This window comes from Anser cygnoides, chromosome 9 (genome assembly GCF_040182565.1).
Source record: "Anser cygnoides isolate HZ-2024a breed goose chromosome 9, Taihu_goose_T2T_genome, whole genome shotgun sequence".
Taxonomy (NCBI): Eukaryota; Metazoa; Chordata; class Aves; order Anseriformes; family Anatidae; genus Anser; species Anser cygnoides.
Genome location: NC_089881.1, coordinates 26,259,719 through 26,272,984, shown reverse-complemented (window position 1 = coordinate 26,272,984; position 13,266 = coordinate 26,259,719). Strand labels below are relative to the sequence as shown.

General features: G+C 44.5%; 1 protein-coding gene across 1 annotated transcript; it reads left to right on the top strand.

Moving 5' to 3' along the window:
• Positions 1-4,841: 4,841 nt before the first annotated feature.
• Positions 4,842-9,610, top strand: RAP2B (RAP2B, member of RAS oncogene family). The gene has a single exon (XM_067002029.1). It carries the CDS (start codon positions 5,110-5,112, stop codon positions 5,659-5,661), a length of 552 nt encoding a protein of 183 aa, XP_066858130.1. The 5' UTR covers positions 4,842-5,109; the 3' UTR covers positions 5,662-9,610.
• Positions 9,611-13,266: the final 3,656 nt, after the last annotated feature.

Sequence of the window (13,266 nt, the reverse complement as noted above, 5' to 3'; positions counted from 1 at the left end):
AAAAGTAGTCAGCAGCTTCCACTGCTATTCTTAAAACAAGTTTATACCCACCATGTAAATCTTTCTTACTGATTTTTGGTTAAACTTTACCAGCAAACTTTTAGGGCTGAGATTATCTCTTGCACAATGCTGAATGCATTACCACTATTTCAATAGGAGCAATCCAATTTAAATAAGGAGAAGTGAAGTTGTTTCAGAACAAGAGATGTACTGAATGTCAGTACTAATGTTATTAGACATTACTGTGACAAATAGAACTAAATATCAACCAGAACCACTCTTAGTGCTATTAAAGGAGCGAGGGGATGCTTTACTGATCAAATGTGCACAAAAAAATCTTAAAAATGTTGTTTATCATATAGTTATTAAAACTGGCAAATGCTTTAAAATGTGTGACTTACGTTTTTGTGCTCAGAAGGTCATAATCTCCTTCCTTGGCTCCCACCAAAGGAACCCCAAACCAACATACAATCGTCCTGCTGATGAACCCAAAAGAAAGACTTTTTTTGTATGCCACTGAATTAAAAACTGATTCAGGGCCAGAGAACTTACTCAAATTCATATATTCAAAATGAATATACATTGAAAAATTTCTCCAGATTTGTTCAATGCCAGAAAACACTTAGTGTAATTCTGTGTTTTGAACTCTTCAGAGATGATTTCATCATCTTAGTTTCCCTCAGTAAGTATTCTCCCTTTACCTTCTCCCTTTTCCTTACAGTACAGTGCTAATGTTAATGCCACATACTAACAGTATGGGAGTGAGAGAATAGCATCGCTTCCCCAAATCGTTCCAAATCTTCTCATTTTAACTATTTTATATTGGATTTTGAACTGGTTAAGTCATTAAAACTTAAGTGAATTGAAACAGATCTCTATTATGTCCAGGGAACATTTCAGACATTAGGACGTTAAATGACCGTGTACAGTATTCTCTGACCATGACTTCCCGTAGGATTTATCAGCAGCAGTGCTGAATTAAGACATTCTCTGCCCCTTTAGTTCTGCTGAAAACACAGATCAATTCACTGCTCAGCTCTTTGTATTTAGCCCCAGTGGCCTGTAAGCAGTTAAGCAGGACCCACAATAGAAGGACCTATTCTCACCACAGATCAGTTCATCAGTTTTAGGGCCTGTTTACACCGTGGACCTAAAAACTGTTGCAGTATAACTCAGAGCAAAAAAAGGTATGAAGTCCTTTGGCCACCATCACCACGGAGGAAAGTAGAGAAAAATGTGTATAGAATTGCATCTTTATGTGGAATTGAAAGTTGTTACATAAATATATGCTACAATATTGTTATTAATATCACTATTATCTCATAAAACTTGAATGTCAACATATGATAGTTAGTATTATTTGTAGCTTTAAAGTTCAATTATCATCATACCTAGCTAGCAAATGGCAGAGCACTATGATCCCAGAGGAGTCTCCTTCACAGTCACAAGAGCTTCCGATGTATTAATAAAAATGATTTAAATGAATAGCTACTAACAGAAGTCAGAGAAAAACTAAATAAAGGCTATCATCTCTTTGCCACTTCCACAGCATTATAGAGTTTCAAATACAATCATGTTCATGCACACTCAACTAATTCTAAGCACATTTTCACAGGGTCTGTTTTAATCAAAGCCACACACTTCCGACAGGTTCTAGCTCTGTTTCACTGACAGAGCTCAGGCTTTCTGAACTTCACAAACGTTGAGATGCTAGCTAAGCAGGACATATCTTGCAACTTAGCCCACTTCTCACATCATTTTTCTGTTCCCCAGGCATAGCACAGTTTTGCTGTAAAACACTCATCCTAAACAATCTCAGTTGTACTTAGTCAGCTCGAAGGTTACATATCCCTTTGCTAACGCTGACCTTGCCTGGGCCTAATCCCATGGCTGTAAGTGGTTCGGTTATGTCTTTTGAGAGAGTACCAGAGGACCTGGCTAGAAAGTCCCTCTAGTAACACCAGAAGGTCTTCACCTATTTTCATAGTGCCAAATCTTGATGTTATCAGACAAAGATGAACATTCACGGTACTGAAACCTTTGATATCATAAGTGTCATTGATTTAAACTACAGAAGTTTAGTCTTTTAGCTATAATTAATGAAATTCATTTTGGGGAAAAGAAAAAAGAGCAACCAACAACACTTTATAGTTTTAAGATGCTGATACTTGTATGGGCAAAGGTAACTATAACAGAAAAAGCTCATGACTTGATCTTTCTAAATTATGCAGAGAAATAATCATTCAGTGAAACTACTCACACAAATAATGAGCAGGTTTACTCAACACAATAAAAGCTAGTTATATATGTAAATATTGTATGGTAAACTACTTAGTAACCAAATTTATACTTTTAAGATAATTTTTACTTTGACATTTTCAAGATGTCAACAGCATAAAGATCAGTTTTTGCTTTGAACATAAAACATTTCCCTCAGAAATGACAGCAATCAATAGCATCACGAAGAATGAAAAAAATACATATACTGAAATTTTATTCTGTCCCTGAAATAAACAAATGATTCAATTGTATTGGGATTAAATGGATTGGATTTAAGCCAATGTTACAATTGTCTGGTCTTTATAAAATCTTCTGCTGCCGTGTTAGTGGAAAGTGCAGTGTAAGTAATTTGCATGTGGGTACGCTGTAGAGGTGATGAAGGTAAACAAATCCCTATTGTAGCCAAAACCTTAGCGTAGGGCAAGCAAAGTCTGTCAGCAGAACAAGAAAATACAGTATTTTCTCAATGATACTGTAGCCTTTCAGCCAATTTTTATAGCTGTTTTTAAAGATAACTTTGCAAACAATGGCTGGTCGATGACTGGTTTTGGCTCGCTTAGCTGAAGGTGGGAGCGCGCTGTCGGGATTAGATGTGCTACGCCATCTCTGGAGTACCGCTAGAAGGGGGAATCGTACAGACAGCGAAACGAGAAACAGGGAGCGGTGGGGAAAGGGCTTGAAAGCCTCACTCTGGGCTCAGTTAGTTTGTTTCCAAAACCAACGTCTCTGCATGTCCATGCAGGAGGTGAGCAGTCGTTGAGGCTCATTCAGGAACATGCAGTTAGAGGTGCTCGCAGACGTGTGTTTCACTTTTTCAAAGAACCGCAGTGCTCCTGTGGAATAAAGATGGCCTTAGGTTTGTCACAAGTTAAGGACAATGCTGTAGGTAGAGTCTAGAACAGAAAGGCAGCCAAAGCCCAGTCCTCGGGGCTCAATATCAGGTAAAACGTTCAGTTGATTGATCTGTAGAGCTCTGTACAGTGACCTAGCTGAGGATCAGCCTGCAGGTGACACTTTGCAGGCGGGCGAGAAGACTGCACCCGGGAGGAACCAGGCGGAGGAGGCCTGGCACACCGGCGGCCTATCTGGGGACTCAGCAGAGACAGGTACAGGGCATGACCTACGCCTACAAAACAAACACGGGGAGTGCCAGGCTTCAGCTGCACGATGCGTTTAAGAAAGTTGTGGCCCGACGCTTCTCTTCCACCCTGAGTGACTGCGACACCCTTTATCTGAAGTCACAGCAAGCCATGGGCGCGGGCGTCCTCAGCAGAAACAGCTGGAACTGTTACCGGCCCCACAGCAGGGCTGGCAGAACGCGACCTTTGTCTTCGTGGGGAGATGTTTCATGGGCAAAGACCCGCACAAACAACAGTATGGGGGTTTCACTGAAGCTCCTGCAGGGAGGGGATTGCCAGAGATGCCGTTCTCTCCTGAGGATCACTGGAGATGCGGTGCAGCCAGACCCAGCAGAGCGAATCCCCACCGTGAATTCTGGCAAAAATAATTTAGTCAGAATTTAGCTGTGTGAGAACTGTCTGGTAGTAAGAGAATGCTGCTTACAGTTTATTTCAAATATTTCTGTCTTTGTCTACCAAAGCCTGTTGCACCAACTACTGTGTTTAAACTAGATTTATAAACAAGAAGGTGTGATAAAAGGGACTTACACGCCACAACTATTTGAATAAAGACTGAACAGTAAAGAACTGGCTACAGCGTAAATGCAAAGACCAGAGGGTGCCAAAATAACTAATGATATTTTCTTGAAAGGAATGTCTGATTGATAGGGGGATGACTTCTACAAACAGTGGCAAACTGCCAGTCCCCGTGACTCAACCCCACCAGGCTCAGCTGCAGTTAGCAGGCCACGGCACGCCAGCAGCAGCGCCATGTGGCAACTGCCACATCTTCAGCCCCAAAGGCCGGCCGGCTCTGGCTTCGGCGGGACGAGGAGAGGCTGAGAAGTTGGTCGGGGTGTGCTGGAAGGGCTCCTCGGCACCACGGCCGTACAGGGAGGCCTGGCGGGAGGGCGGACAGCCGGCCCACGCCGCTCCCAAGGAGGGCGCCCAGCAGCGGGGGCTTTCCCCCGAGGCAGGCTTTGGCAGCAGGGCGGGCGCCTTCAGCCTCTGGAGCCACCCGGGCCGGAGGGGTCTTGGGGAGCGCTACCGGGGGACCCCAAGGGCCCGCACAGCCCGGAGGGGCGGCCCCGGGAGGGCCCCGCCGCCGCCCGGCCCTGCCCCGCCGAGGGAGGGCACGGCGACCCCTGGGGAGGGCCGATACGGGCGGCAGGGGCGCTGCCGGGGAGATGCCCGGGCCGTGCCCCGCGATAAGGGGCGGCGAGTGCGGGCGGCTCGGGTCCCTTCCCCGCCGCCTCTCCCGCGCGGCGCCGCCGCCGGGGGGAGGCGGAGCGGGGCCGGTGTGGGCGGGCCGCGGGAGCGGGGCGGGCCGCGGGGCGCCATGGGCCGCGGCGGGGCCGGGCGCGGCCGCTCGGCGCTTCCCGCTCCTCCTCCTCCTCCTCCTTCTTCTCCGCCGCCCCCTGCGCGCCACCTCCCCCCACCGCCGCCGCCGCGCGCCCCTCCCCGCCGCCCGGCCCCGGGGCGCGGCGCTGCCGGGCTCGGGGCTGGCCCGCAGCGGGCCCGTGAGGCGCGGCCGGCCCCTGCCCGCCCCGGCGGGCCCCGCGCGGCGCCGCGGAGCGCCCCTCCCTGCCCGCCGCCTGCCTCCCGGCCCGCCGCCCTCCTCCTCCTCCTCCTCCTCCTCCAGCGAGGGCGGGCGGAGGGAGGGAAGCGGCAGCCCCGAGCGGGAGGCGAGGGAGGTGGCGCGCCGGGAGCCATGCGGGAGTACAAGGTGGTGGTGCTGGGCTCGGGCGGCGTGGGCAAGTCCGCCCTCACCGTCCAGTTCGTGACCGGCTCGTTCATCGAGAAGTACGACCCCACCATCGAGGACTTCTACCGCAAGGAGATCGAGGTGGACTCCTCGCCGTCGGTGCTGGAGATCCTGGACACGGCGGGCACCGAGCAGTTCGCCTCCATGCGGGACCTCTACATCAAGAACGGGCAGGGCTTCATCCTGGTCTACAGCCTGGTCAACCAGCAGAGCTTCCAGGACATCAAGCCCATGCGGGACCAGATCATCCGCGTCAAGAGGTACGAGCGGGTGCCCATGATCCTGGTGGGCAACAAGGTGGACCTGGAGGGCGAGCGGGAGGTCTCCTTCGGGGAAGGCAAGGCGCTGGCCGAGGAGTGGAGCTGCCCCTTCATGGAGACCTCGGCCAAAAACAAAGCCTCGGTGGACGAGCTCTTCGCCGAGATCGTCAGGCAGATGAACTACGCCTCGCAGCCCAACGGGGACGAGCAGTGCTGCGCCGCCTGCGCCATCCTCTGAGAGCGGCCGGCGGCCGGGGCTGCGGGAACAAAGGTCCGCGGCGGCCGGCACCGAGAGCGCCGGCACCGAGAGCGCCGGGCATCGCCGCCGGGCACCGGCACCGCCACGGGCACCGGCACCGCCACCGGGCACCGGCACCGCCACGGGCACCGGCACCGCCACGGCCGGGGGGCGGGCGCGGCGCCCCGGGCATCCGCGGGGGGGGGAAAGAAAAAAAAAAAAAGGAAAAAAAAAAAAAAAGAAAAAAATCGCGTTGGAAACGTGGCTTTTCTCAGCATGTACGTTCATCGAGTCTCGACCGTCGCGTGTTCCCTTGGTGTCTGCCGCAGACGGCTGTGGGCAGCGGGCACGGGAGGAGGCCGGGCCCGGCCCGGCGCCGCGGATCTATGCAAAGCGGGCATTGCACAGCGCAGCGGGACTGGCAGCGCCGCTGCCGCCAGCGTGGGGTGCCGGAAAGCGTCTGCTGATCGCTTGTGAAATAATTCTCTATTTTGTTTACCTGCTGTATCGGATGGGAGTTTGCAGAGAGTGGTAGCGTGTTGGTTTTCTCCTGTTTTTTTGTTTGTTTGTTTTTTTTTTTAATCAGCTGTGAAAATGTTACAAATCTGCACAATTTTTTAGGCGTGCGTGTGTGTGTGATTTCGTTTTTATTTTATCCTTTGGCGGGTGGGAGCGGCGGTGTTTTGGTTTCTAGGGTTTTTCTTTTTGGGTTGGCAATAACTGATTTTGATGACTAGCTCTCTAAAAAGTGCAAAGACTTCCTAAATGCGATACAGGGCCAAGAGCAGCCCTGTGTCTGTAGAGTGCCTTCAAAACTCAGCTGTTCCAGCCGGTGCCAACCTGTGAAAGCTCCACAGAATCCCATTATCTACTACTCCAAAAACTACTTAACAGTTTCCTTTCAGTAATCATACTGAACAAGCCAGGACAAAAGGGCCTATTGTTAGTGGAATTTATTTCTTATTTCCATCTGAGCCTTTTAACTGTAATTTCCATGTCTTGCAAGTTCGGGCTTCATTTACTTCAAATTTGCAAGAATTTAGCCTTTTGGGATTTTGGGGGTGGGCTTTTTTGTTCTTTCTGTTTTTATTTTATTATATTTTATTTTTTGTGTGGGATGTACCTCCAGCCAGCAAAGAAAGAAACCTTAACGTTGTGATGTACCAAGAAAATTCTAACAACTGTCATTTTGATTCCAGACATGCGTTTAAGAGATGTCTATCCATTTTCAGAATTTTAATACAAATGCTGTTTTTTAGAAAACAACTTTGTGCGCTTTTATGTATTACACAAAACACTTTCACATAGGCTGTTAATCCTGATTTATATTGTAATAGATGTAAAAGTGGCATGTGGGGCTTGGGTTAGCTAAGGACAGTGCTTAAAAAAAAAGACAAAAAATAAGCCCCAAGATTGCTAAATATTGGGTAAAATAACAATTGGTGATACAGCTTTTCATATGTGTTTAGGTCCTGGGGCTATGTGACGCCAGCATGCGTGTGGAACGCTGTGTTCAGTAGGCAGCTTTAGGAAGGTAGCGCGGCTCCAGTGTGAAAACGTAAGATCAGGACCTTATCCTTTACTAGGAACAGGTTTACTAGGAAGAACAAAATTCTAAAGGGCAATTATTTAAAGAAATTAAAGTTTTAATCTTGCTACTTTTTAACTCTTTAAAATTATGCATCGAGACTACTACTACTTTCCTCCTATGAGGAAGGATTGGGGTGGGAGGAGACCTGTACCTTCTGTGATTTGGAAGATCTGGGCATTTGTTTACCTCCATTACCTTCCTCTCTTAGCCCCTTCTTTAAAGATTAGTATACAAAAAGTGCAGTTCTTTTTCTGCATCCCAAGAAGACTTGAAGTTATCTATACGACGTGGAAACAGAAACTGAGCAATGGTGTGTAAAAGTTTTTTAATTAGGCCAACTGAAAACAAACCGCGTTGATGTCTACCATAAATCCAATCATTTCTTCTTTTAACTAGGAAAGTTTTCTGCTTCAACACTGGAAGGAGTGGTTTTCGTTTTAGCTTAATTCTACACAGTGAAACCTCAGTGATTGAGATTAAAATGATAACATTGTGTTCCACTTGGGGATTGGATATTGATTTTAGCAACATGCAGTATCTCCTGAAAATTGGGATAAGAGTATGTTCTGAATGTTAGGGGCTTCTTTTAACAAAAATACTGTACTGAAAATGATGAAAGCTTGATTGCAGCCATATCTTGCACTGAAGTTTTAAAAATACAATTTGCCATAATTTAACATCTCAGCTATTGTGATGGTCCAATTTTGCCTTAAATTCAGTGGGATTATATATATTTTTAGCACCTAACAAGCCTTGCTCCAGATCAATGTATTGAAAGCAACTCATTCAGCTTGGTAAAAGCAGATATTCATTCTGTTCTTCGCAACAGATAACGGATTATTCATGTTTTGTAGTGCCTCCTGTTCTCCTATTGCCTGTGTTGTGACTGAGGAATGATGCAAAAATGATTGTAAGTAGCACACAGTGGGGTGTGAAGTCCAGTTTTCCTTAGCCTAGCAGAGCAGCTGAAGGCAACTTAGTAAATTCTGGATTATGATTTTTTTTCTTTTTTTGTAGATATACTCTAGTTCTTGCCAAAAAGGTGTGTTCGTCGAACAGTGAAGGATTTAAAAAAAAAAATCAAAAAAATATGGCATGGGTCTAATCAGAGTTTTGAATGTATTTAGATGTTCAATATTCTCTGTGACTTGGTGAGGACAGTACAAATAGTAGAGCTCAGTAGTCTGATCTTCCAAATACTTTGAAGTGTTTTGGTGCTTGTTAAACATAGGCCTTGTCTATAAAGTAGAAAAAAAACATACTGCTTTAACTTGACTGAATAATGAAAGCTATATTTGCTTCTACACTAGAGGAAAATATTGTATCAATATAAAGGTACTCTTTTATTTCTTTTCCCTGTGGGAATATGTTATACCAGTGTCAATACAAAGGTGGTATATAGCTCTTTTCACAGTGCGAATTGCAAAAATTTAATTGGTTTGGAAGAAAAATTACATGCCCAGCCAAAATACTTCCTGACAGTCCAGAAATCATGTACACAAGGCCTTAGTTTAAGGCTGGTCTCATGGCCACATATTTTGCTGTGCATTATCATTGTATCTTTAAAAATTCAAGCTTGTTCTATCGCAAGAAAGCATGCCTTTGAAATGCCAGTCCCTGTGATTGTAACTGTGCAGTATTTTAAACCTCATTTTCAATACAGTTGTGGTTCTTCTCAACACAGTGCTCAGGCTTTATTGGTGCTTACAGTTCTGCAGACCACGGTACGTTCTGTGGCTGTGGGGTTCCTTGATGGTTCTGCTTCTCTCAGATGAATGTTTGGCAAATTTTTGCAAAGGGCATTCTGAATAAAGGGCAGCTGGCTCTTTATGACTTCTTCATCTGGATGCTCCTTGCATGCAGGTGTTGTTAAGTATCAGATTTCTTTGAGGAGTGACAAAATGCAAGAAATTCCATTTTCTTTTAAGAGTTTTGTTTGAAAAGGAGTGGCATACGCGTCCTCTTGAATCCACTGCCATTCAAATTAATGGACAGCTCCTGTGATGGTAAATGGAAAGCGTTTGGAGCTGTACTGCTATTAGAAGCTGTCTTGCTCTCCAGATATGTATAGCAGGCAACCCAAAACCTGTCATGATAGACCTTCACTGTACCCTTGGTAACTTCTATTCTGAGTGGCCGTTCATGTTCTGAAGAGGTTTGAGACTTGCTATAGAAGCAAGCTTATGTACATGAGCTCTGTTCAAAGGTGGAATAGTTTCAAGTAATGATCTTTGTAGCTTATAGCCTCCTCCTACAGTGTTTACAGCTTTATACAAAATGTGTATGTCGATAAGATTCTCCTTCCTGTCATGTTGTTATAACATCATGATATAAAATCTCATTTTTGTAGGAATTCAACATTTGCCTGACTTGTAAATTTTTTTTTTTTATTTGGGGGTGACAACCTCTGGCAAACGTGTGCGTAGCAGCTGAGAGAATGATTGAAAAGCAGATTTTAGTTCAAACAATTAAAGAAACTCAGATGAGTTATAGTGATGATATTTGAAGTGTGTTGGTGGGACTGAGTCTTGTGTGTGTGTGTTGGTTTGTTTTTAATTTAAGTAGACTAACAATTTATTAGTCTGTAATCAAGAAGCTGACTGTATTTCCCAAGGAAGAGTGTGTGTGTGTGTGTATTTCTTTAGACTTCGTTGAAGTTGGAGTCAAAATTATTGCCCTTGCCATAGGTGATCTCACCCTTTGTGATCTCAATTCTGCAAGCAGTTACCATCACGATGAAGAAAACACCCAAAGAAACCTGAACTAGTCAAGTGATAAAGGCGTCAAGCAGAGATTTCTGCGCAGAAAGCTTAAGAACAGCCATTAGAATCTCTCTATTGCAATCTTAAATGTTTGGAGGAGTATGACTGCTCTAACGCACAACAGTGCTTATTTAAAAGTGTTGATGCTAGAGCAGTACTTCACTAGATGACATATTATGCATAAAGCAAATACTACAGGTAAATAATTAATCTGCAAAATCTAACAATATGTCTTAGTTCCTATCTAAAAGACTATAAAGTTAGAAGCAAGTTAACCAGAACTTGTAAGCTGTTCAAATAAGTTGCAAAAGATTGGAAGCAGCTGTTGTGTGATGACTTTATTTTGGCAGTCTCTGGGTCTTTTGGAGGTTTGGGCAAAGAGGAGACTAAGTGATCGAGAATCCTTGGCTTTGTTTGGGATACAGAGAGATTTTTAGGAAAATGGTGTATGACATGTAACTTAGGCTTTAACGACTTAAGAATCATTTACTTCAATAAAACTCTTTGTTTTTAAGATAACATAAAAAGTGCATAGTGAATAGATCGAATGTCCAGGTAACAAGTTACAGATGTCTCCTCTGCTTGACTACAGGTGGGCAAGAAGTTCCGCAGCAACCAGTCTGATCAGAGTGATATTGTGATTATTTTTTTCCCTTTTGATACAGGCTTGTTATTCTGTTGTATTATGACTCTAGGATGAAAAGGGATGTTTGAGAGTATTCTTGTGAATGGTTGTAAATCAGCTTCTGGGTGGAAAAACTAATCTGAAATGGAAGTGTTTTTTCTTTGAATTGGGTAGCAAAAAAGGTACAGGCCAGCCTGTGCATCAGCATTCCCTTGGTAAATTTCTCACAGGTATATTAACCTAATGCTTTGTTTCTGCAGTGTTACTGTTAAACCAATGTAAATAACTAGTATGAATGCTTACAAGTTGGTGTTGAGTTGTTGAGGATAGCATTACAGGTAAGGCGGTAAGCTCTGCGCTGCAGCTGCGTTTGACCTACTGTTAGTAGGCCGTGTAAGCAGGTGTGGACCCCGACGTGGGTGCTCGGAAGGAAGTCTCATTTTAGCTGTTAAAAGTTGTGCACCTGACGGTATTCCTGAGAAGCGTGGCTGTCCGTTACCCCGCGACACCTGTGTGAAGGTTGAGGGCAGGTCCCAGGCCGAGCGGCGTTTCCTGCTGCGATGGCTCGGGAGGTGCCGAGCCCGGGTCTCCCCCAGAGATGCCCACACCAGCAGGGCTCCTGCAGCCCTGACACCGACAGTCCCGAGGAAGAGAGGCATTACCCTGTCCTGATGAGGGGAATCGTTTAAATTCCTTGCCATCTTGCTGTCTCCAGATAGTCTACAGCACCTGTGACAGTTAGAAATGAAAGGGCAAGGCCTCTCCGGCCTGCAGAGCTGTGGCAGGGCTGTGTCCCCAGCCCTGCTCTGGTTTCCAGCTTCAGCATCTTTCTGGCATACCTTTTTGGCTTCCTACACCTCCGTTTTTCAACTGTGTGTTGTGTCAAAGTGTTGATTTCAGTGAAGATGCACGGACTTCTCATGAAATTCTGGCTCTGGAGTTGCAGAACCAAATGAAGCAAAGGAAGAAGATCAAGAGAGAGTTTGAAGATGCAAAGTCTGCAGAAATGATGCTGTTCCTTAGAAGTGCATGTGACCTTTTCCCTCTAAGACAGACCTGAGTGTTGGAAGCAATTTTTTTAAAGAATATCTAGCAGAAATCTTGGTTTAATTAAGCCCTATGCTTGAATCAGAAAAGATGCTAAAAGCACTTTGAGTTGGAGGTAGGATACTTGAATGATTTCAGAAAAATGTCTTTGTTATTTTTACTGGCCTTGGTTTGTTTCAGTATTCTAATATTAATTATTGTGATCATTATTGCTAGATAGAGAGCATGCTTAAATATGATTTAACATATATATTAATGTAGCACTATAAAAATCGCCATGCTGTAGGGACTGAGTTATTTTCTAAATCTTCTTTTTTCAACCCAAAGGTTGAAAAGGTTGAAAAAGTGCTGAGAGATCGTTGGATTGTTTTAATAAGCTGGTAGTATTAGTATATGCTGTGTGGTTTGTAAGATCTTGTGAACATCCATTGTGGATTTTTCTGGTGGTAAACGAATTCAAAAGTGCAAAGCAAGGTTGTGCAATCAATGTGTTATCCACCAGCGATGATCTTACACCAAGTTTTCATAGCTCCCCGACACTGCTGCCTACGCTACTAATCACCAAAATCTCTGTTAACCTGCCTGGAACTTTACAGTGATGATAGATGCAATGTGACTCAACGTAGTTGGAAGCCATATGTATTTAAGGATGATATTAGTGGTAATTTTACTCCTTGAATGAACTACGGTAGTGCTACGTGCCTCAGTTTAGTATTGGGAGTTTGCTGCCAAGTTTACCTGATGATTAACAAAGTTAAGATGAAAGCATGCTAATGAAGTACTTGAGTAATTAAGTTTCTAATGCTTGAGATCTTGATTTCCCATCTTTTTTGAATACTCTGCCACGTTCCAGATTGGCTGTCTATTTTCTGCTGTGTTTCTTGTTTCAAATATTATGTTTCCTTTATTGTGGGTTTTGCTTTCTCTTTGGCTGTTGGATCTTTTGGTTTTTCCTTTAATTAAGGGAAAAAATAGAGAGGAGATTCACATTTGAATTACTGTACAGCACAAGCTGCCTAGATTCCAGAAATACATGCCATATGCTTCACGTATTTTTGCAATAAAAACAAATATAAGGAGAACACTGTATATTTAAGGTATTTCCAAGGCTGGGACTCTCAGCTGAGAAACGGCTTGAAAAATCTGATTTACCAAAGAACTAGGTCAGTCTGGTAGAGGGAACTAGAGTGTTCACAGGTACTTCAATATTTATTTACTTACAGTATTGCTCTGCTTCAACCTCAGTAGTGATAGCAAAAGTTACAGGTTTCTGAGCATAAATATTTATGTATACGTACAAAGTTGTATATGATACCTACAACTCAGGAAATGTCCACTTTTTTTTTTTCAAAGCATAGAAAATCAGGAATTTAGTGCCCACGTGCATTGGGTATCAGACAGTAGCATAGAAACTTGGGTACGTGTTCATTCAGCCAGTTAAAAGCACCAAGAAGAGTCTTGTTCCTTTTCAAGCATTTTTGACCTGGCAGAAATTAATTTTCAGCATTGCTAAACCAGAAAATCACTGTGGTTATTTGGCGTGTACAGTGTGTAGCCTTTTACCAGATGCAGGGATAGCA